This window comes from Bison bison, unplaced genomic scaffold, assembly GCF_000754665.1.
Source record: "Bison bison bison isolate TAMUID 2011002044 unplaced genomic scaffold, Bison_UMD1.0 scf7180017864098, whole genome shotgun sequence".
Taxonomy (NCBI): domain Eukaryota; kingdom Metazoa; phylum Chordata; class Mammalia; order Artiodactyla; family Bovidae; genus Bison; species Bison bison.
In genome coordinates this window covers 4,896,017-4,920,288 of record NW_011494670.1, presented here as the reverse complement: position 1 = coordinate 4,920,288, position 24,272 = coordinate 4,896,017, and the positions used below count along the sequence as shown (strand labels likewise).

Genomic DNA, 24,272 nt, shown 5'->3' with positions numbered 1-24,272 from the left:
TCTGATGCTGGGAGGGATTGGGGGCAAGAGGAGAAGGGGACGACAGAGGATGAGATGGCTGGATGGCATCACTGACTCGATGGATGTGAGTCTGGGTGAACTCCGGGAATTGGTGATGGACAGGGAGGCCTGGCGTGCTGCGATTCACGGGGTCGCAAAGAGTCGGATACGACTGAGTGACTGAACTGAACTGAACTGAATCACCGTGGCTGCCTCACTGCCTCTTAAGTAAGCTGCCATCATTAGGACTATTCCCACTGTTTGAAGGCCCTTCTTGGAGGCCTTTGGGGCATGATGAGAAAAAGCCAAACATGTGTCCTCTTGTCAGTCTGTTTTATGATCTCAGTGCTCTCAGCAATCTTACTTATTAATTTTTGTACATACTTGTTTTCATATATCCTCCTCCATTTAGGTTCTTTGGACAAAGGCTTTGTCTCCATTTTATTTACTTTGGTTAACACTGTTGTTTAGAACAGGTGTTCACTAAATATATATTAAATGAGAGGAAGGACCACAATTTGAAGCCAAGTTTCCCAGATTCTAATCCCTCTGTCCTTCCCAGTGTTAGTTGCTTAGTCATGTCTGACTGTTTATGACCTCAAGGACTATAGCCTGCCAGGCTTCTTTGTCCATGGGATTTCCCAGACAAAAACACTATGGTGGGTTGCCATTCCCTTCTCCAGGGACTCTTCCTGACCCAGGGATTGAACCTGGCTCTCCCACATCACAGGCAGATTCTTACTGTCTGAGCCACCAAGGAACTAAATATTATTCCTCCTCATTCAAAGCCCTTCAGTGTCTGCCTGAGGCTGCCATTAACCAAGCCTTGTGCTTTCAGAGCTGCATCTGGGAAGAGGTTTCTTCCTAATTTGTATTAAGGACCCATGAGGACTGGCAGAGACCCTGCTTCTTCCCACTAGACTAGGTTATCTCTTGGGAATGATGTTGCTAGGTTAATCAAACCATGCCTTAAGTGACAAATAATTATTAGCTCTACAGTCCAATAAATACAGAAGCCACTACTATGCTACAGGTGGCTACCTGAATTTAAATTGATATTAATTAGAATTAAATAAAATTGAAATTCAGTTGGGCACATTTTGAATGTTTAACAGCCACATGACTAGTGGTTACCGTATTGGACAATATACATATAGAGAATATTTTTATCACTACAGAAACTTCTATTGGATAGCACTGTTTTAAAGTAATAAAGATTTTAGAGATTTGCATGTAAAATAAAATATTTTGTTTTCTTTATCAATGGAATGAAAAGGCTAGACTAAACTCAGTGGTCCTTTCTAGCCCAAACAAGACCAGTGTCTTGTATATTGCTAAATATAAATCTTACTACCTAAGTGATAGTGAGTGTTTTGCTACCTTTGCATGCTGCACTATTTCTAGAACTCCAGGCCTGTCTATTATTGAAGCCCACATTGTCAGGCTGGCATTTCCCTAAATAGAACTCTCTTCCTTGTTTTAATGGCAGCAATTAGATACCCTCTCCTTTCTCTTGTCCCAAATTCTCTCCCTAGTATTAACTAGCTAGGTTCAGGTTCAGCTTGCATCTGTGGCAGGTGGTTATTAACCTTATCTAAAAAAGATGATGTCACCTCTGAAGCTTTCATCATTAATGGTGGTGGTGCCTTTTTACACCTGTGTGTGTCCCCTGCAGTCACAGAGTGCCCTGGCCCAGGCCGTGAAGTCGGCCAAGCGTGATTGTGACCTTCTACGAGAGCAGTACGAGGAAGAGCAAGCGGCCAAGGCTGAGCTGCTGCAGGCCCTGCTCAAAGGCAATGCTGAAATGGTGAAGTGGAGGACCAAGTACGAGGATGACACCATCCAGCATGCTGAGGACTTGGAGGATGCCAAGTGAGTGGGGCAGGGCTACCCTGACCCTGGAGTTAGTTATGCAGAGGACTCTGAGAATAGTGGCTTTGTCTTCAAGGCTTCACATGTGCACTTAGCAAGTCCTCACCAACTGTGTGAATAAGCCCAAGACCAAAGCTGAAACAGCCACCACTGGCAAGAAGCACATACTCTAGAGAGGTTCAAAAATTAATATTATAATACAGAGCGACAAACATTAGAGAGAAGTCCTGGGGGGAAAGGAGGTTCTTTCTAGAGATAGAAGAGAAGTCTTCACAGATGTGACTGAGCTATGGTCTGAAAACAGGCTAACATGTAAAATCCTGGGTTTCATTTGGAACATCAGAATAATGGAGTCCACGTCTGTATACATCTCCATACATTAAAGTTATCAAAAAATGTCTCTGATCTACAACTTGTAGACTACAAAGTTGTCTGTGAAGATGGACAGGGGCAGCTGGAAATGTGTTAGGATCTGTCATCCTGTCTATGGGACAAAAGTTCCTTTGAAAAGAAATCGCCTTTGGGCCACCTCTAAGGTTAGGACATAGACAACACTACACAAAGGCTTTAGAAGTTCCGGGAACTACAGAAGTTTGGGGCCTACATGAATTAAGACTTAGTCCCAGGATGTAGTTCTAAAGCTTTTTGCTCAGGGGTCAAAGAACTGTGTGTCTTTGAGAGACAGTGTCAAACCAGCCTTAAAGGTTGACTCAAAATAGTATGTCCCTGGCTTGGTAGCTTAGCAAAAATCCAGGGAAGATCAGTACGTTTCTCTTTAGTATCAACCAAATATATTATTTTTCAGTTCTTCACCTAAATCTTTGAAAGACATTGCTGTACATGTGCTGAACAGCTGCTGTATTCTGTCCCTAAAGGGGGGATACCAAGAGATCTGTCTCTGTAGCCACAATAACTTAAAAAGGGCTTTGTGATGACAGATACTAAAAATACCCATGGTGAATGTGTTAAAAACTCGGGACCACAGAAAAGTGGGGCCTTGAACTGAAATGGCTCCTCATATCCAAAATATGGCATTTGCTTCTAAAGTTAAGATTTTTTTTTCCTAATTGAAGAATTCCGGTGAAAGTGTCTACCAGTCATTCTGTTTGAAGATTTCTAAGAGAGAGACAGAAAAGAGAGAAAGTATGTGGGTTACTTATGACCATATAGATTTGTTTGAACTAACAAATCATGGTCTTATAGTCGATGACAACTAGAGAGAAATGGCAAATGTGATTATATCTGAAGACTTTTTTTTTTTTTTTTGCGCTTTAAACTTAAACAACAAATAAATAAAGCATTGTCTCTATTATGCTTTGCCTCTAAATCCCCTCAGGGAGGTGGAATTACAAAAAATCTAGGATTGTATTTTTTTGTTTTAAATTGTAAAGTTGAAGATCTGTCTGCTTAGATTTCTAGGCTTGGGTTCACACGATGAGTTAGTTTAGTGGAATCAAGCTCCCCCATGAGCCCGTTTAGTGCCTCTGAGTTCTGAGTTTCCCCGAGGAAAGGGATTTGATTTCTTCTTCTCCCACATCTTCTTGCATATTCTAGGCAACCATGTAGGTGCTTATGGTTGGCAAGTTAAAGAGCAAAATGGCAGTTGGCAGTAAGTGTAGAAAAACATTATCAGCCAAATGAAGGTGATCAGTTGTCCAGTTTGCCCTGGATTTGCCAGATTTGAGCCCTGATAGCCCTGTGTCCTGGCACAACCCCTCAGTCCCTCAGCAGTTGGTCACCCAAAGTAAAATTCCTGTTTTCTGGTTCCAGTTAAGCATTTCTAAAGTAGTTAACATATGTGCAATTATTTTACAAGATTCTTGTTTTAAGTGGGATAGAACATCAGAATCTCCTATTTTTTATCCAGCTTTATAGAAATATGATTGACATATGCCATTGTGTATGGTGTACAGTTAAGGTGTACAATATAATAATTTGAAATATGCACATGTTGTGAAATCTTTACCACGGTATGGTTGGTTAATACCTCCTTTACCCCACAGAATTACCATTTTGTTATTGTTGTTATGGTGAGAAAATTAAAGCTCTATTCTCATAGCAACACTCACATATATAATACAATATTATCAACAATAGTCACCATGCAGTACATCAGAGTCTTCTCTTAACAGTTAAGAAGAATGAAGCAAAGACATGAAGTGACTATGGCTAGAAAGCCAGTGAGCAAAGAGTAGTTGTTGGAGCCCAGGTCCTTCCTGGACACTGAGCACAGGTTGGTTTTGACAGGATTCCTAAAGGGGGCTTTATGAGCACATTGCTCTGTTGGGTTAGTTATGTGGCACATATTAATTCCTGAGGACCATTTTCTGTTTAATAACAGTAGATTGGAAAAAGCTTTGGTACATACAGTACCTTTCATGTAAGAGGTGTGATGAATGAGTAGAATGGAACTACCAGTGTCCCTGCAGGAGACATGAACAAGAGAACACATTGCATCCATTAGGGAGCATAAGAGCACTGCATTGTAAGTGTGGTGGAAGGGAAGCATTTTAATAAGCTGCTCCATCTCAGAGTATGCTGAAGGGAGGACAGACAGAGGCTAAAGTATCCCTAACAGCAGCAGGACCTGATAAGTGAGCATACCGCTGGGATGGATGTGGGTATACACGGTGGGGAAGAGGAGCCCAGTTGGAGAAGAAATTCAGAGAAGAGAGAATCTGGGCATGTTTAAAAGTCACATGATGAGAGGGGGAGACAGTGAGCAGGAGAGAGCTGAAGAAGGCTCTTTGCAAGCAAGGTAGCCAAGGAACTCTTTAGAGACTGCTGCTGCTGCTGCTGCTAAGTCACTTCAGTTGTGTCCGACTCTGTGTGACCCCATAGACGGCAGCCCACCAGGCTTCCCGTCCCTGGGATTCTCCAGGCAAGAACACTGGAGTGGGTTGCCATTTCCCTCTTCAATGCATGAATGTGAAAAGTGAAAGTGAAGTCGCTCAGTAGTGTCGGACTCTTAGTGACCCCATGGACTGCAGCCTACCAGGCTCCTCTGTCCATGGGATTTTCTAGGCAAAAGTACTGGAGTGGTGTGCCATTGCCTTCTCTGCTTTAGAGACTAGATATGCCCAAAACTTTTAACAGTTGCTTACTGCTGGGCGTTCAGTACCATCTTCCTCTTATTCCCTTTTCTTGTTCTGGATAATGTCTGCATTGCTTATTTAAGGTTCAGGGAAAGCAGATACTTACAGGGATTCAGAGATTCTGAGTTTTAAGTCCAGGTTGCCAAAGGGTGGGGGAACATAAAGGACCTGTGGACACAGGAGCCAGAGGGTGGTGGTCAGCAGATATCTGGGTTCTACAGCACAAGGAGGTCTTTTTCAGACACAAGGTACTTCCCTTCATACTGTGAAACCACCCTTGGGGGCTCCCCTGTTTGTACCGCAGCGCTGTGTTTAATAAGGACACATTGGATGAGAGTTGTGGCTTCATTCCCCTTTGGGCCTCCTCTTCTCAGGAAGAAGCTGGCACTTCGGTTGCAGGAGGCTGCGGAAGCCATGGGGGTGGCCAATGCCAGAAACGCCTCCCTGGAGAGGGCCAGGCTCCGACTGCAGCTTGAGCTCGGGGACACCCTGTCTGATCTCGGGCAGGCGCGGTCTGCGGCTGCAGCACTCAACCAGAAGCAGCAGCATTTTGACAAGAGCCTGGACGACTGGAGGCGGAAGCACGAGGAGTCCCAGGCGATGCTGGATACCGCAAAAAAGGAGGCCCGCGCCCTCAGCATCCAGCTCCTGGAGCTCAGGCACAGCTACGAGGAGGGCACCATGAGCCAGGAGGCCCTGCGGAGGGAGAATAAGCACCTGAAAGGTACATTGTGCTGAGAAGCCAGCCGGGCACCGGAAGTGCGCTCGCCGGGGACTCGGCCGCCGCCTCCAGCATAGACGGCTCAGCCTCTTCACAGTCCTGCTTGGGTCTTAACTTTGCCATTTGTAATACTTCCTTTGGATTTTTTTTTTTTTAACGACAGATACTATTTTCATTAAATGAGCTCTAAAAATAAGACTACATTCCTGCCTTCAGCCCCAGTTCCCCGCAGTAAAGTAAGCGTATTAAGAATTTCTTTATATCTCTAGCCTTACCAAGATTTTCCATGCACATATGCAGGCAAGTATTTTTTTTAACTTAAATTGCAGATTATTCTGTACCTTTTAAAAATTTATTAATATATTTTCTCATTTAACAGATACTTCAAAAGCCTAGCCTGTGTGCCAGGCACTGTTCTTTATACAAATATTCATTATTTAAGTCTCAGAACAATCTTATGAGTTAGTTTCTCTATCTGTAAAATGCAGACTAGATTGAGTCATTTAAGTTTAAGAACTTGGCCAAATTCACATTTGCTAAGTGGCTGATCTGAGATTTGAGCCCAGACAGCTTGATTCTACCACATACGTACTTAACTATGGGCTTTGCCACCAGGCCTGTACCTGTAGCCTACCACGTGATTGTTATTAGCAACAGTGTTTATAATAAGGATAACTGACACATTTCAATAGACCTTATTCATTTTAGATACAATTTTCCACAATTATAAATAATCCTATATTGTACATCCCTGTACATGTATTTGTGGACATGTACAAATATTTCAGTAGGATAAAGTCCTAGAAATGAAATTGCTGGGTTAAAGGAATGAATTTTTAAATTTTAAAATACTGCCCAGCAGCCCTTCAAAGAGGGCTGCCAATTCATAGCAGCACCAACAGTGACATGTGTTATAATCCTGAGGTGCCCTGGGAATAAGGTCATTACTCTTGGAGACATAAATAAAACCTGCTTTCTCTGTTGATCTATACCGTCCGTGATCAGTTCACTGGGCCCATGAGGGGTGCTGGAACAGTTAGAAAACTTTGATGGTGTCAGAAGCACCTAGAGGGCTTGTTAAAACCCAGTTGGGCGGGCCCCTCCCTCAGAGTTTCTGATCCGGTAAGTCTAGGAAGGGGTCTGAGAATTTGTATTTCTAGTAAGTTCCCAGAAATACAAATGGAGACCGCACTTGGTCTGGGGTGGAGCTTGGGCAGAAGTGTGTTTCAGAAGCTCTCCAAGTAATTCTAAGGTGTGGTCAGAGTAGAGAATCACTGCCTTGAGTTTTCTCTTAGGAGCCTGTCTTCTGGACAGGCTATATCAGACAAGAATCTGTTATTCACATGAGAATTATCATCTAATGGGTTTGTTTTTGTAACTTTAAACTTCTTGTCCCATCCTGTCTTAGGCTAGGTATCCTCAGAGCCAGAGAAGCAGGCAGGCTCTTGAACACCTTCCACTGCCTCTGGACTGTGGGTAATTCCCAGAGCACCTGGCCCTGCTCTGCTCCTCTAAGGTTCCAGAGGCTTCCTCAATGAAAAGGCAGAACTGACAGTAACAGGGTCCGGTGGTGGAGATTTTATCACTTCTGGATGCCTTGCTCTGTCAAAGGCTTGTGTTCATGAGAGGGTTCATGCGTTGGCTCCTGGCAGACAATGACACGCTGTAAGTTCCCATCCTGGTGTTGCAACTGCTGTCACAACAGCCACCATTATTGGTGTTCATAGCTAAGCTCTTCCACTGAAATAATGACTCCAGGTCTGTGTCCTAGGGCCCCACCAGGCAGTATCTGGTGTGGCTCTGACAAGTGGATTGGCATGTACAGTTGCACAGGTTGTTTGATGCAAATATTCTAAGAAGCACCGTTCTCACCAGTAGTTGTAGACAGCTTTCTGGCAGATTCTAAAAGAATATATTGAAAAGGTATTCATTTTTTCAAATTCAAACAAAGATCCCATAGTGCCAGCAGTGGCCTTGTCATCAAGTTACCAAGAATGGCATGACCAGGGTCCCAGGTGGCCTTCCAGAACAGTCTGTTATGCCTGATAGCATGGGTCTGAGACTGGTTCCTTTCACTAATTTTGTCTTTCTTTCCTCCCCAGAGGAGATTTCTAATCTGACAAATCAGGTGAGAGAAGGAAAGAAGAACTTAAGTAAAATGGAAAAGGTCAAGAAACAGATTGAACAAGAAAAGAATGAAGTTCAGATGGCATTGGAAGAGGCTGAGGTATTACCTCTGGGGAGCAAAGAAGACTTTTATCATTGTGACAGTGCAGAAGATCTGCATTCTAATAACACCACCACCACAAAGACACTTAAGGCTTAACTGCATGCTTGGAACTATGCCAAGTGCTTTGTATGCACTATTTTGTGTAATATCCCTAGCAGACTGTTGTTCTCATTGTGCAAATGAGGAGATTGAGGCTCATTGAACAGGATAAACAATTGTGATGCAGACTCTTGACTGTAAGGAAAACAGGAACCGTGTGTATCTTGTTCCCTGACTTTTCCCCATTACCTAGGCCCTTGCTGCTCTAAATGTGGCCTGGAGACCAGTTGCCTGGGCATCGCTGGGGAGCTTGTTAGAAATTCAGACTCTCAGCCCTCTCCCCAGCTCTGTTGAATCAGAATCTGCATTTAAACAAGATTCCTGGGAGGCACTGGACTAGAACATTGCCTGGTGTATAGGAGAAGTTCAATAAATATTTGTTGGATGTTTCATAGCTAAATATCCTCATACCTGACCCTCTCTTTAAATGAAATCAGTCAAAACCTTTTTTTTCCCCAAAAAACTTTGGTTTTAAAAATGAATTCAAAGCAATGTTCTCATTTGTTGCTGAAAACTCATCTTTGTGAAGGTTGTTTGATAGGAGTGTTTTCAGTGTTATGGATTAAATGTTCAGGAAGAATATCTGGCTTTATCCCTAGGCATGTGCTAGCTAGTGATTGAAAGGACCCCCGGAAAATATTTTTGCCAAAGAGGCTGAACTCAGAAGGAAGTTATCCTGTCATGGTCATTAAGTAGTTAACAAGGCCTACAAAGCTTCTGTTCTCACAGTTGAATTGCATTTTCTTGACCCACCCTTTGACCAAGCACCAGGTAGCATTCAAAATGCACGTCTCATCCACTTACCTTCTAACAGAGACAATCAGTTTTAAAAAGGCATAGCATTCAGTTTCAGGCACAGGCCTTTTGAAAGGTGCTGTAATGAAAAAATGAAACCCCAAAGGATTGCTCTATGTCAAGCAATGTCAATTTATCTCACCATCACATTTCTGTAAGAAATCTGCCAGGCAGATGTGTCAACTGGATGGCTCTTGACAGAGCACTTGCCTTTTCATGCAAATTGTTTTCTGAGATCTATATTTTATATAGAATCCTTTCAGTTGGCATTGTGGTGTCCCCTAAAGTGGTTGAACTTTGTTTCATTTACTTGTTTCCTTTGGTTCTCCAGTCACCTTGGCTAGGAACTTTCTAAAGCCACTACCTTAACCTCTGAAAGTAACTTTTACGGTAGAAATTTCAAGCAACATGAGAAGCCAATGAGAGCTATGATTGGGCAAGGTTAATGTTAGTCCTACATAACATGTAGAAGTCTTTTTCATTAAATTGACTGGCACAATGAAGGGAGATGGTTAAGGCCATAGTGTTCCTACCATTTAGTAGCACTGCTGCTGCTGCTGCTAAGTCGCTTCAGTCGTGTCCGACTCTGTGCGACCCCATAGACGGCAGCCCACCAGGCTCCCCCGTCCCTGGGATTCTCCAGGCAAGAACACTGGAGTGGGTTGCCATTTCCTTCTCCAATGCATGAAAGTGAAAAGTGAAAGTGAAGTCGCTCAGTCGTGTCCAACTCTTCACGACCTCATGGACTGCAGCAGCCTACCAGGCTCCTCTGTCCATGGGATTTTCAGGCAAGAGTACTGGCGTGGGGTGCCATTGCCTTCTCCGTTAGTAGCACTAGATGGCGTTATATTCTATTCACATTTTCTCAAGTTTTGTCTTCACCTGCATCCATGAATACTTCATCAACTTGGACATGTATTTGTAATACTGGGTTATTTATTTTTCTGGGTGAGCCTTAATGAAAAACATTATCAGACTATTTTTGAAGTCACAAAGCTCAAACTATTGCAGGTCACCTTCAAAGATTCACTTTCTCAGGGCATTCAAAAGGGTTAGAGGTGACAGTTTCCCCTGGAAGGAAAGGCACCATTCCCTCAGAGGAAATTGCTATCCAAGCATTTTTAAAATTTTCTTTTATATTGAAGTTAGTATTGTGAGAACAGCAGCAAGGCTTTAAGCCATATTAAATTCCCAACATCTTTCTTATTTTTATTTTGAAACTGCTACTTGGTTTTACTTTCCACTTTTGGTATTATGTGCTAAGCACTCCTCAGAAGAGGCTATAAAAGTGGCTTCTGCCCTCAGGACTGTCTGCCAGTGGCTAACTGACCAGTAGATCATTGTCACCTCTTGTCCCCTTTATAAACATCCTCCTCTGTCATCTCCAAGTGTTCTGTTTGTTTCTTCTTCTATATGAAATTTTATCTGTGGAACAGACTTTCAAATTTAATCAGACCTACCCTTTTCAACTTGAAACACCTTTATAACATTTCTGGAAGTAATTGCCTTGCCTATATTTAACATTCAAAGGAGCAGGAGCCTTCCCTGCCTGTCAGAGCAATCCATTTGAAGTAATAGTAATAGTTACGATAATAATGGCTCACACCAAGCATTATGTGTCAGGTATACCCCAGTTTCCTTTATTTGAGCGCTCTCCTGTTCCTTGCTCCCCAAATGCTTTCAACTTTTTCTCTATCCCTCTGTGATGTTCAAAATTGAAGTTTCCAGTAGGAGTTATCACTAAAGTTATCAAAAAAGTTATGTTTTAGCTTTCATACTTTTATTGATTCATCCTAAAGATGGAACCACTAAAAAAAAGTCTAGAGTAATAAATTTAAAAATTGAAATGTAATCATAGACAAGATTGAACATTTCTACTTAAAAAAAAATGCTTGAGATTCTAGTTCTTGAACTACAGCTGAAAGCCCTCCGGATGTCAGAGCTATAACTAACATGACAAAGAAAGGTAATCACTTGTCTCTCATCCTGTTTCAGTCTTCAGGAATCTGATTTGAACTTTGACTATTCCTAGCAATTCTAAAGAGAGCTCCATTAGTGACATATATTTAGAGAAAAAAATACTTTTGTCCAAAAGTGGGCTTAATTTAATGCTTTTTATTTGTGTATTTCAGGGAGCTCTGGAGCGTAATGAAAGCAAGGTTCTTCGTTTGCAGCTTGAACTCTCAGACACTAAAGCGGAACTTGAAAGGAAGCTTTCAGAGAAAGATGAAGAAATAGAAAATTTTAGGTATGTACAATTATTTTGATGAACAACAGTTACATATTTCAGGATCCTTAACTGAACAAGGATTCATTGTGTTTGGCTACTTTTATAACCTTTGTTGGAATGTTAGCACCGAGACAGCTGGTCTGACCCAACACTAGACTCTTCCTAGTCAGCACAGCACTGTTAGTATAAAAGGATACCTCTAACATGATTACTATTAATGTTTATGATTTTCTTATTCAAGCAGCTTCTGCTTGCGTACAAAACTCAAGATAACACACCAAAAAAAGCCAAAGTATGTGGACAAGGACTGTATATACAGCCTGGGTCTCCCTACAACAAGCTTCTTTCTTGAGTATTCAAGACACTGACTGATGGTGCCGAACAGTGAAGGAAAAGAACCCCCAAAAAAGTGATGCTGGACATTAAAATTAATGTCAGATCAGAGTGAAGTTTCCACCTCCCCCCTGCCTGTACCTGTAGCCATTTGTTTGGAGAGGGGCTGAAGCTAAGAGCTAAGCTGCTTATTGAATCCCTGTTGAAGCAGCTGAGTCTTAATAGTCAGGAAACTGAATTAAATAGGAATCCTGGGTTGCAGGATCTTTTCTTAGCTTCATCATAACAAGCTGATGATTTTAGACATCTCACTTCTTAGCTTCTCAGTGAAGTGAGGGGATGAAAGCAGCCCCATCCGTGTCACAGAAGGTGGCGAGGAAGATCAGTAAGCTAATGTTGGCAAAGCACTTCATGCTCTGTAGATCAAAGACACCATTATAAACACATGGAATTAGCTATGATTGTATTATCCATCTGATCTGTTCCCTTAAGTCAGTGCCATATGTCAGCAAGGAAAAGCATTTTTGAGTCTGAGGTTCAACTGGCAATTTGCTTTCAACATGTTTGTTAAACCATTAAGAGAAAAGGTTACCATGTTCAGTTAAACTGGCCTCTTCCCCATAGCCCACCTTCAGACAAAACTCCCATGGGGGTCATCTTTTTAATGAGGGTGTCAAGCCAAATTTGGTCCTCTGTGTGCTTTGAGTTATCTTTGCTCTCACTCACCGGCACTTTCCTCTATAGGACTGACGGTGGGGATGAAATCTGGTCTACTTAAGAGGCTGTGCCTAAAAGACTTTTTTTTTTTTATAAAGGGCAAAAACATTGGACCTTGATATTTGCCCTACTTCCTTCCACGAGGAACAAAAACGAATGTCTCCTTGTACCATTAAAAAAAAAAAAAAACAAAACTCGTTTCAGGTAACGTCAAACCTGTGCCTATTAATAAACCCAGCTAAGAAAAAATGAGTCCTCAGAGAGTCTGCGTCTTGTCAGGTACCTCTGATGTCGTAGAGAGAGCTGTTCACCAATTATAATAATTTAAGTGCAAAGGAAGCTGGAGATCCAAACAGCTAGGGCTGGGAGAAGAAAGAATTGAAGCTGAGGCAGGAGCTGTCAAGGGGCTGAAAAAAGAAGGGCGGGCTGGAGGGAGGAGTGAGCTGTTCATGAGTTTTAGTTAATGATTCATAATAACTGTAATAGCTACATCCGGAAAGGAAAGATGAGTATATCTTAACAAAATATCACAAGTACTTTGTAGACCCTTTCTGTCTGAGTGCCCCATGCCAGTGGAGACTAGATCAGAAACCCTTAATCAGAGGGTCTAGTCTGACTTCAGGGCTAGGAGAGGAAGGGATCTTAAGAAAACGGAAGAGAACACCAAGGGGAAATACTAGCAAAACATAGGATTTTGAGCAATCAAAGATAAGCCAGGTAAAATCTAGGACTCAAGGGAAATATTGCCTGAGGAAAAGATGAGGCTCAAGGTCCTATTTCACATAATCCTTGGATAACTCCGTAGAAACTGAGGGAGGCATAGGATACAGGACTCAGGATGCTGAAGGGACCAGGAATACCTCTGAGCGAGACTCAGACGCAAAGGTAAAAACCTTGGTAGGGCTGCAAATTCTGGTAATTCATTCACTTCACTGATGCTCTGCCTCCCAGCCCACTGTTCTTCCATTAGGTGAGGGCTGATCCTTCCTGAGCCAGGCTGGAAGCCTGTTGGGGTGAAAGAATGAGTGGCTCATATGTGGGTTGTACGTTTCACTTGTTCCATAGTTATTGAGCACTTCATGTTGGCAACATGCTGTGCCTGCTATTCTAGATAGGGCTTCGCAAACTTTTATGAATCGATAGGGCTTTTTTGCGGAGAAGGCAATGGCACCCCACTCCAGTGTTCTTGCCTGGAGAATCCCAAGGATGGGGGAGCCTGGTGTGCTGCCTGCCATCTCTGGTGTCACACAGAGTTGGACACGACTGAAGTGACTTAGTATAGCATAGGGCTTTTTTGTTTCCTTACAAATGTTGTAATTAGCAAAGCTAGAGTTAGAGAGGTGATAATGCAGTCACTGATGGAAGGAGGGGCTTTGATCCTCACCCTCCTCTACCAGGAAAGCAAGAGTGATATCCACGGCCAGCTTGAAGGCCAACTGGCAGCTGTGACTGCCATCTAAGTCGGGCCCTGCTGCAAGGCCCCAGCCGGGGTTGAAAATAAGTTAGGTGTGTGTCCTGAATCTTCCAGGGCCACTGGCTAAGTACATCCCCCTCCCAACTCAGGGTATTCATGAAAATGCTGAAATGTGTGGGGGCTTCTCAGTGGACCAAAACTGCGGTGTCCCAGCATGCATTCTGCTCTCTCCAGACACACCCAGAGAGATGCTGGGGAAGGAGTTTTGGGGAGTGAGGCACCAAAATTCCTTATGCTATCAAAACGTATTTGTTTGCTTTGCTTTGATCATCTATGGAAGGGTTAGGCAAGCTTTTTATTTATGGCATCAGATGGTAAATATTTTTGGCTTTGTGGACCATAGAGTCTCAGTTGCAGCTACTCAAGTCTGCAACCTTAGCTTGAAAGCAGCCATAAGAGATCAAATGACATGGCCGAATTTGGCCCAGAGCCCATAGTTAGCTCACCCCTGACCTGTGACCTCAGGTTCCTAGGAATGATCCATCATCTTTTCCTTCCATATGGTTCACTCCTCTGAACTTAGTAATACTGAACTTTGCCACATGGTCTTCATCTACATGCACTATCCAACTTAATTTCTTTTATTGTCTGAGTCTCTTCCAGAAGAATATGTTTAAATTTCTTCTCCTGTCTAAGTAAAATATTTTAGCACAACTTCAAGATATAGGATCTCAAAATCAGGCATGGCATTTAGTTAGCAAAATATCTTGTTAATCATTTTAAAACTGAATCGTATGTATTAGAATTAAGGAAAATCTTTCATTTCTGTGATATAGATGAGCAACGTTGCAAGAGAAGAATATTACTGATTGAATTGACAGTTTAAAATCCTTAGCTTTTTCAGAATTTAAGCTTTTATTCTGATTTTGTTTGCATTTGTTTTCTTTCCTCAAATTATATTTCACATTTTGGGAAAAATAGAAAAGGAACTTTTACCATATTGCCTTGGTCTTGACTGCTTCATTTTTCTTTAAAAAAAAATGTGCTTGAGGAGTTTTCATTTGAAAGATTTCTTGACTCTGCGTGGAATGTGCTGATTGTTTAGTGGCAATTCTCCAGGCCTGTATTATATGGAAGCCTCTTAAACCGTAGCACTTTCTACTTGTCTGCAGGTACTCATGAAATTGCATAAACAACTGTGGAAAAAGTACAGTTGAAACATCCATTTTGTTTGCTTAAGTGGATTATATCTCTGTACGGAGGATTTTGACACCAGCCTAGTGATGCTTTAGTGTTCCTGTATAAGTAGAGTCAGTTCAGCAAAAACGAGTTTCCTTATGTAAGACAGAGCAATATCTCAAAGCTTTCAGTGCTGTTGAGTATGTATCCCTGTAGTACTTGTGGGCTAGGGCTGCCATAACAAAATAGACTGGGTGGCTTAAATAGCAGAAATTTATTTTCTCACATTTCTGGAGGTTGGAGGTTCAAGATCAAGATGTTCCCCCTGAGACCTCTCTCCTTGGTTTGCTGGATCCTCACATTTTCTTTTCTCTGTGCACACTCATCCCTAAAGTTTCTGTCTGTGTCCACATTTCCTATTCTTCTAAAGACATCAGTAAGATTGGATTCAGTTCAGTCACTCAGTCATGTCCGACTCTTTGTGACCCCATGAATTGCAGCATGCCAGGCCTCCCTGTCCATCACCAACTCCTGGAGTTCACCCAAACTCACGTCCATTGAGTCAGTGATGCCATCCAGCTACCTCATCCTCCGTCGTCCCCTTCTCCTCCTGCCCCCAGTCCCTACCAGCATCAGAGTCTTTTCCAATGAGTCAACTCTTCGTATGAGGTGGCCAAAGTATTGGAGTTTCAGCTTTAGCATCAGTCCTTCCAAAGAATACCCAGGACTGATCTCCTTTAGAATGGACTAGTTGGATCTCTTTGCAGTCCAAGGGACTCTCAAGAGTCTTCTCCAACACCACAGTTCAAAAGCATCAATTCTTTGGTGCTCACCACCCTAAGGGCCTCATTTAACTTAATCACCTCTTTAAAGGTCCTGTCTTCAAATACACTTGCATTCTGAGGTACTGGGGTTTAGGGCTTCAACATATGAGTTTGGTTGGGGTGGGGAGAGAGACACAATTCAGTCATAATAGTCTCTAGTGACTTTATATGCTGGCATCCCTGTGGGATCCTCTTCTGGCAGCCAAGCAAAAGCCCAGGACCTAAAGGCAGGCAGGAGAGTCTGACCACAGCATATGGAGGCACAGGAGATGTGCTAATTCTGGGCTCTGGGGCCAGAAAGTTTTTTCTCTTACATTTGCATAATTACTTCTGAACGCCCCCTCCATCAATGGGGTGAAGTGTGGTCATGAAAAGTGGCACCTCCACCTGTCACCTAGTTGAAAACTCTGACCACACTCTTACTCCTCTGCAGGCTGCGGTCTTCCTGATTGGCCTTGGAGCTCAGAACACAGGCTCAGCGATAACTCAGTGTGGAACCTAATTCTGACTCAAAATGAGCATGTGTCTGCTATTTGTGCTGATAGACTCTATGAGTATGGCTTGTCTTATCTGTCCAGTATTAGGCCCTGCTTCATAGGGTGAGCTTAACAGGGCCTGTGTTAGTTATAACGGTTACATTGTCCTAACTCACAACCACCCAATCTCAATGGCTTAAAAGTGTATTTTTGCTTTGTGTCAGAGTCCAGTGTGGGGTAGGATGGAGAGTGGGCCACTACTCTTCCAAGTCATTCAAGAACTCAGGTTCCTTCCATCTTTTGATGCCAGAGGGTTCATTTGTGGCCATCAGGTTTGCCATTGATGGGGAAGAGAGCACAGGATCATGAGTAAAAAGTTGTATGTGTGAGGCTTGGAAACACTTTTGCCCATATCAGTTGGTCAGAATTCAGTCACACAGTCCCAGACTTTCTGCAAGAGGGTTGGGAAATGATTTCTCGGGGTTCCCCATATTTTTCCTTTGTCTTCCTGAACACACATCTATTGTGTAAGCTTCTGGCACTTTGCAAAAATGGTTTCAGCATGGATGTTATAAAGGCATGTTGAAGTAATTCAATATCACACAGCAGTTAGTTTTCTCAGCCTATCCTTGGTTGTACTCCCAAACTCCTGGAGAAAGATAACCATGCTATTCTAGGAGAATTAGGTGTCACAGGCCATTAGAGCAGGTTTGCTGGTACAGGACTTGTTTCAAGCTGGATGACTGTTTCTTGCTGTCTTCAAACATGTTTCACCATTGAAAGTGTTTAAATATTATGCCCATCTGAAAGAGCATCCTCCCTTCACTCTTAGCCACTATAGGGAATCCAGATATTTGCCTTAGACTGTCCTTGAGGAGGTCTTAGACAAGGGCAAAGTCTGTCCCACAGGAATCTCAAAAATATTCTAGTGCTTTTCTCTTTTAAATTTTATTTATATTTATTTTTGGCTATGCTGGGCCTTCATCGCTGTGCAGGCTTTTGTCTAGTTGCAGCGAGTGGGGGCGACTCTCTAGTTGTGGTGGGCGCTTCACATTGTGGCGGCTTCTCTTGCTGTGGAGCATGGGCTCTGGGACACATGGGCTTCAGTAGAAGCGGCATGTGGGCTACAGAGCACAGGCTCAATCGTTGTGGTGCACAGGCTTAGTTGCTCTGCAGCAAACCAGAGATCAAACCCGTGTCTCCTGCATTGGCAGGCAAATTCTTTACCACTGAACCACCAGGGAAGCCCACTAGTGATTTTCTTGATTTTTCTGGGGAGTTGACATGGAAAACAGTTGATCTGATACAATGTACAAATGCTCACTGATCTAACCCTTCAACCTCCATGGTTTCCAGATGAAGACCCTTTAGACTCATTTTGTTAATTACACAGAATCTGTCTTGAATTTTAAGTTTTTCTCTGATTCTTAAACTGTTGTGTGTACACAGCAGGTACCCTTTCTCAACCTGGGTGCATGATTTCCCCCCTGAATGTACTCTAAAATTAGGAAGAAGCAGCAGTGTGCTATTGACTCCCTGCAGTCGAGTCTGGATTCCGAAGCTCGTTGCAGAATTGAGGCCACCCGGCTGAAGAGGAGTATGGAAGGGGACCTCACTGAGATGGAGCTCCAGCTTAGCTGTGCCAGCAGGCAGGCATCAGAGGCCACCAAGTCCCTGGGCCAGCTCCAGACCCAGGTCAAGGTATTTTCAATTGTCACATGGGGATGAAGCAGGGACGCCTCTGCTTATGGGAACAAGCCAAGTAACAGGTTGTGTTCAACAATAAAAGTGAGGACACCAAATCTAGTCCCTCAGGAGACCTTACATTCAATTGGCTTACATTAATATGTACTTATGATTAACTGGTTTATGTTATGTTTAACTTCGTTGAGTGTGCACACACAAACTCAGGTCCCATTGGACTCCCAGGGACCCATGCCCAGGCCTAAGTTTTCTCTCCCAGGACCTGCAGGTGCAGGTGGATGATAGCACATGCCTGAACAGCGAGCTGAAGGAGCAGGTGGCGGTGGCTGAGCGGCGCAATGCTCTTCTCCAGGCTGAAGTCGAGGAGCTAAGGTCTTTGCAGGAGCAGACAGAGCGCAGTCGCAGGCTGGCAGAGGAGGAGCTCCTGGAAGCCACGGAAAAAATCAATCTTTTCCATGCCCAGGTGGGACCCATAAACTCCCCATTAGCCTCATCAGCTGGTTGGAGGCAGAAGTTTCTACATAGTCAGCCTTGGTCTTGAACCATACACACTTGGCACATGGAGCCTTGGGGGTGTCCGGTGAGACAGGGAGAGCCTTTGGCAGCAGAGTGGTGGCCGTACCCTTCATTCATCCCCAAATGTATGGGCTCCCTACGGCTGCAGCAACATAGTCCACAAACTGAGGGGCTTAAAACAACAGAAATGTAACCTCTTACAGTTCTAAAGGCTAGAAGTCTGAAATCAAGGCGTTGGCAGGGTAGCACTCCCTCTGAATCTTGTAGGGGAATCCTTCCTTGCCTTTTCTCAGCTTCTGGTGGTTTAGTGGCAATCTTTGGTGTTCCTTAGCTTGTAGATCGGAGAAGGCAATGGCACCCCACTCCAGTACTCTTGCCTGGAAAATCCCATGGACGGAGGAGCCTGGTAGGCTGCAGTCCATGGGGTCGCTAAGAGTTGGACACAACTGAGTGACTTCATTTTCACTTTTCACTTTCATGCATTGGAGAAGGAAATGGCAACCCACTCCAGTGTTTTTGCCTGAAGAATCCCAGGGACGGGGGAGCCTAGTGGGCTTCCATCTATGGGGTCGCACAGAGTCGGACACGACTGAAGCAACTTAGCAGCAGCTTGTAGATGCGTAACTCCAATTCTCTGCCTTCACATGGCATTTTCTCTGTTTTAACATCATTTTCCTTCTGTATCTGTCATCTGTCATAAAAAATTTCCAAATTTTTATGAGGACATCAGTCAGATTAGGGCCCACCCTGGGTCTGGAGGATCTCCTGGAGGAGGGTATGGCAACCCACTCCAGTATTCTTGCCTGGAAAGTCCCAAGAAGAGGATCCTAGTAGGCTACAGTCCATGGGGTCACAAAGAGTTGGACATGACTGACCTCATTTTAACTTGATTACCTCTGTAAGGAACCTGTTTCCAAGTAAGGTCACATTCTGAGAACTGGTGGTTAGGACTTCAACCTATGTTTCTTGTGGGGAGGGACACAATTTGACCCATAACATTAAGCCCTGTCAGAAGAATGAACTGTCAGGAAACTCACAGCTAGGATGCTGGGGAGAGAGGAGGGGGGGAACATTCACTAGTGTTCCAGAGTCATTTACCTGTTTATCCTGTTCCCTCTATGCCAATGTGTTCCCTGAGAATCCCAGGATTCAGGAAAAAAAAAAAGCTGCCTAAGAGCCAAGAGATTTCAAACAATTCTGAGTGGCTCCTGACAGTTATAATGAGTTGTCAGGACTCTGGCTTCTCATGGAAGATTATGTAAGTGACACAAAACAAGAATTCTTAGAATTTTTACTATTCTTGTGGAATCAGGAGAAACCGTAGTGGTTAGACAAATGCATATAGTAAATGGGTCATTCAATAAACATTTTTAATGCATCTACCATAACCTAGTGGAGAAGAAAATGGCAACCCACTCCAGTGTTCTTGCCTGGAGAATCTCAGGGACAGGGGAGCCTGATGGGCTGCCATCTATGGGGTCACACAGAGTTGGACATGACTAAAGCGACTTAGCAGCAGCAGCAGCAGCAACCATAACCTAGACAGGTGTACATGGTATTGTTGTTTAGTCCCTCAGTCATGTCTGACTCTTTTGTGACCCCATGGACTGTAGCCCACCAGGCTCCTCTCTTTCCATGGGATTTTCCCAGTAAGAATACTGGAGTGGGTAGCCATTCTCTTCTTCAGGGGATCTTCCTGACCCAGGGATCAAATTTGGGTCTCCTGCATTGGCAGGTGGATTCTTAACCACTGAGCCACTGGGGAAGCCCAGTAGTACATAGCGTAGATAGATGAAGAATATCTCCATCATCCTACAAACATGAAGATCTAAGTAAACAAGCTGCAGTGCACTGCCAGGAGTACAGTGATGAAGCAAGGATAGCCCTATAGAAAGCCTTCCCTGACGACCCTACACTTCAGGGAGATGCACAGTCTGCTTGATCTGAGCTGTGAAGGACACGTAAGAAGTCAGCCAAGTAGAGAGCAGAGTCAAGGGCAGACGCATGAGGAGAGGAGGGGATTTAGGATGTTAAGAAAAATTGATATATTTACTACAGCGTACGGTGGGGGTGGGGTGGGAGAAATCAGCAGAATTGATGCTCAGGGAGAGGCAGATAGACCCAGGTCACCAGGGACTTGATTTTGAAACTGATGAAGTTTGAAGTCTGCTGAAGAATTGTGAGTAACTGGGAGCAAAGTTATTAGATTTGCATCTTCAGAAGTTTACTCTGATGATTGTTGTGAAGGATGGATTCATGCAGCTAGGGGCAGATGTGCCATGCTCGGGGCTATTTAGAAACATCTGTGGGATCATTGTGGTTGCCATAGTGACTGGGAAGTGCCACTGACATTTAGTAGGCAAGTTCCAAAGATACTAATGCTCCTGCAAAATACAGGTAATTCGCTATCACAAAGAATTGCCCCTCCTGGAATGCCAACTGTAACTGAGAAACACTGGATAAAAGGAAATATAAGCCAAGGATGCACCAGCTGGAAGGCATTGCATTTAGTTTGTGCCTACAGTCTGACTTTGTGTCCATGTGCATGACAGGATCCTATTAGGATACCACGTGTATAAAACAGGCTATAGGCTGTGCATAATTCCCAACAGGCTAACTCCCTTCAGTATTTTCTTTCTCTCTCAGGAAAGCTTAAATAAATAAAATGAGTAGAAGTGTTATAAAGTAGAATATTGAAATTTTTAAAAAGTAAATCTGTAGTACTTAATAGCTATTGGTAACAAATCATTTGCCATACATGGTTATAGCTGATGATGCACCAGTGGGTCTCCATATGATGATAAAGCACTAGCCTAGAGAGAGATGAGGACATCAACCAGAGCAAAAGCAGACATGGAGAGGAGGAGATAGATCTGAAAAAAAAAAAGAAAATTAGGCCACAGAGACTTGATCTCCAGAGCAGAGTTTCTGAAACTTTATGTGTATAAAAGCAAATAACACAAAAATATACATTCTCAGGCCTCACCCCAGACCCACTGCAGAATCTCTGCTATAGGAGGAATCAAGCGAGTTTTCAGATGATGCTGCCAGTCCAGAAACTACCCTTGGTGCAGTTCTGATCTAGGTGATCTATGGCTCACAAGGACTCCTCTCTCTTGTGAGGTCCTACCTTGGCCAAGTAGGACCCCTTGCAATTCTGGGAATACCAGCTATCTTCTTTTTTTTTTTTTTTTTTACCAGCTATCTTCTGATTGATGTATAGTGACCATTTTATAGACTTCTAACCTAGACCAGACATATGAGGCCAAAGTTATCCCTGTCTGATTACATGGGTCCTTTTTCAAACATCTAGCTTGCCCTTCTGCACAGTACTCCCTCACCCTCTGCTTCCCAAAGAGAACCAATCATTTAGCTTGAAAATACTTTAACTATCAACTCCCTAGTGGATTTTAAGTGATTCTGTGTATAAATGAATCAAGATTTACACTTGTACCTTTCTTTACAAAGAGTTTCTATGGAGTTTTGTGCAGTGAGAATCCTGACAAACTCCAGGAAATGCCCTCACCCCCACCCCCTAGGCTACACCCCTGGCAGTAGGAGTCCCTGGGCACATAGAGCCTGTCTCTCAATGAGGACTGAGGATAGCAATCTTGACAAAGATGCTTCCCACCATTGAGGAAGCAGGACAGAACCTGTGAGGCTGTAATATCTCTCTTCCTGTTTCCAAGGTTTAATCTTGCCACTGAGAAAGGCACTAGCCAGAGGAAAAGTGAACAAACAGAAGAGAAATTAAAAATAGGAAGGCTATGCCTTTTAAATACATTCTCTCTGCTGAGCTTTCACACCCTCAGAAAAGCTGTGCTACAAACACAGACCAAAAAGGAGTTTCAGTTTCTAATGTCACAACCCAGGAAGGAAAGAATTAGGGCAGCACCAGCCAAAGAACACAAGTAACTCTCCCATGTGATGGAGCTTTCTAAGGGCTGGGGGGTGAGGCTCATCAGAATTACTTTTCCCACCCCCTATATCAGTGCAGAATTGATAGAAACAGAGGTCGATGATGAGGAAGATTTTTCCCCCTGGAGCAGCATGCAGGAAGCTCATTTTTATTTCCTAGACCCCTGCTTTCCAGATGTCTGCTTTTGACCCTGACTTCTACTCTGGGACACTTGCTTCTTCCCACATCAAAGAGCAAGAGGCAGAAAAACATACTCCTCAATAAGGGGAAAACCAAACACGTGTTTGGGACTCGTAGGTTGTCTGGATCCACTGCTCCTTTCGGATTCAGGCTGCCGTCTCTCCAGTAGTGGACCACGCATAGATGAAATCCCATGCATTCAGTCTAATGTGGTCTCTTGGCCCTGGAAGTGCTGCTTCACTGAGTATGGCTGACTAGAGGAAAATGACCTCCTGGCCAGAGCCCCTCACATTGCATGTCCTGAACAGACCAGCTTGCGTTTCACCACTGATCTCAACTTTCCTAATCAGGATGCTGCTTTTCTTTAGAACACGAGTCTCCTCAGCCAGAAGAAGAAACTGGAGGTGGATGTAGCCAGGATGCAGAAGGAAGCTGAGGAGGCGATGCAGGGCTGTCAAAATGCAGAAGAGAAGGCCAAGAAGGCAGCCACTGAGGTGGGTCCATGACTGCCTGCTCACTCCTGTCTTCCAGAGCTGACAGGAGCAGTAGCCAAGGGGCAGGGGCAAAGCTGCAGCCAGAGAGGATTCCATTGACTCTCCATATAGCCAGGGGGGGGGAATTAACTGACCCCTCTGCCTCTCTGCCCCCATTTTGGAAATTAGGCCAATCGGCTCCTCCCTTCCACCCAAACCACACAATGAAAAAAAGCAGCTGAATCACCATAAGCAAAATCTTGTGAAAGCAAGAGACTTTTTAAAATAGTCAAACCACTTTCCACTTGTGAATCAATATATCTGGTGTCTAGAAACAATTCTTCTTAGATTTCCTTACCCATAGCTATCTTTCCTGGGGCCTGTAATGGCTTCATGATGATGATCTGGCAAGAATACTTATTTCACTTATTTTTTAACAGCCCATACTGCTGCTTCAGTAACAGAATCGGGTCGGTGAGGAAGGCCTTCAGGATTGGTGCACCTTCCTTATCTGCAAGTTTAAAGTTGTTGATAGGTGTACTTTTCGTGAATGAGACCAAGCTCAGGGTTGACTGCCAGCCTTGACTGTACCTTTGTGGGCACTGAAAAGGGATACCCTCTGGACACCCACTGCAGATAGATGCAGATTTCTCTCAAAAGGCATGACAAACAGATGATAGTACTCAAAAAAAAAAAGGCCATGGAAGGAGGGAGGTGGGAGAAAAGTCTGTGCGTCAAGGTCCCAGGCTTGCAGGTCCCAGCGCCTGCTGAGCAGAGCTTGGACTTGATCTCACCCTCCACTCACCACTGCCCCATGAGGTGCTCCTGCACAGCACGTTGGATGCACAAACACATGCAGCAGCCCAGAGCTCGCCCTGAGAATGAAAGCTGATCCTCTGGCTAAACAGTGTATGGGAACCGAAGAGACAAGATACTCAGTTAGGTTTTACATTAGTCATTTTAGGATTCAAAAGAAGGGGAAAACTTATGTCTGTATCTGTCTGAATCATCAAGCACTTGGGTGGTTAAAACTCTTACACCAAATCCTAGCTCTAGGTCACTGTAGAATCCAGAAGAATGGGGAAAGCATGCCTAGCATTCAGCCATTTTGTATCAATGCAGACACTCTGCTTTCTGATGGAAAAGAGGTGTGAGAAAGCTTGAAAGTGTTTGGCCAAGGGAAAAATAATATGCTCATTTCAAACATTTATGAAAATCTACATAGAAGTGGGGAAAAAAGAGCTTTTTGCTCCTGCTTGGTAAATTTATGCAGTCACACGTTAGGAAGACTCTATCTGCATAACTTCACCTTTAAAAGATCTTCTTGACAATGTTGAAAAATGAACTCACTACCTCTTCCCCTGCCTTAATTCTCCAGTAGTTCAGCTCTGAGCTCCAGCCCCACATAGCAAAACCCAGAGTTACCTCCATTATTTATTCTTTGCCCTCACCATCTGCACAGACGTCTCACACTTAAATTATGCAGATGGTTGGT

The 24,272-nt window shown here is 43.6% G+C and overlaps 1 protein-coding gene across 1 annotated transcript in view; it reads left to right on the top strand.

Moving 5' to 3' along the window:
- Positions 1-24,272, top strand: part of MYH15 (myosin, heavy chain 15) — a 159,302-nt gene that overhangs the window by 124,021 nt on the left and 11,009 nt on the right. Inside the window, exons 30-36 of the mRNA XM_010838558.1 lie at positions 1,676-1,872; positions 5,342-5,691; positions 7,791-7,915; positions 10,945-11,060; positions 17,494-17,686; positions 17,949-18,152; positions 22,673-22,798. Coding sequence (XP_010836860.1) covers positions 1,676-1,872; positions 5,342-5,691; positions 7,791-7,915; positions 10,945-11,060; positions 17,494-17,686; positions 17,949-18,152; positions 22,673-22,798 — 1,311 coding nt within the window. The remainder of the gene's footprint in view (positions 1-1,675; positions 1,873-5,341; positions 5,692-7,790; positions 7,916-10,944; positions 11,061-17,493; positions 17,687-17,948; positions 18,153-22,672; positions 22,799-24,272) is intronic.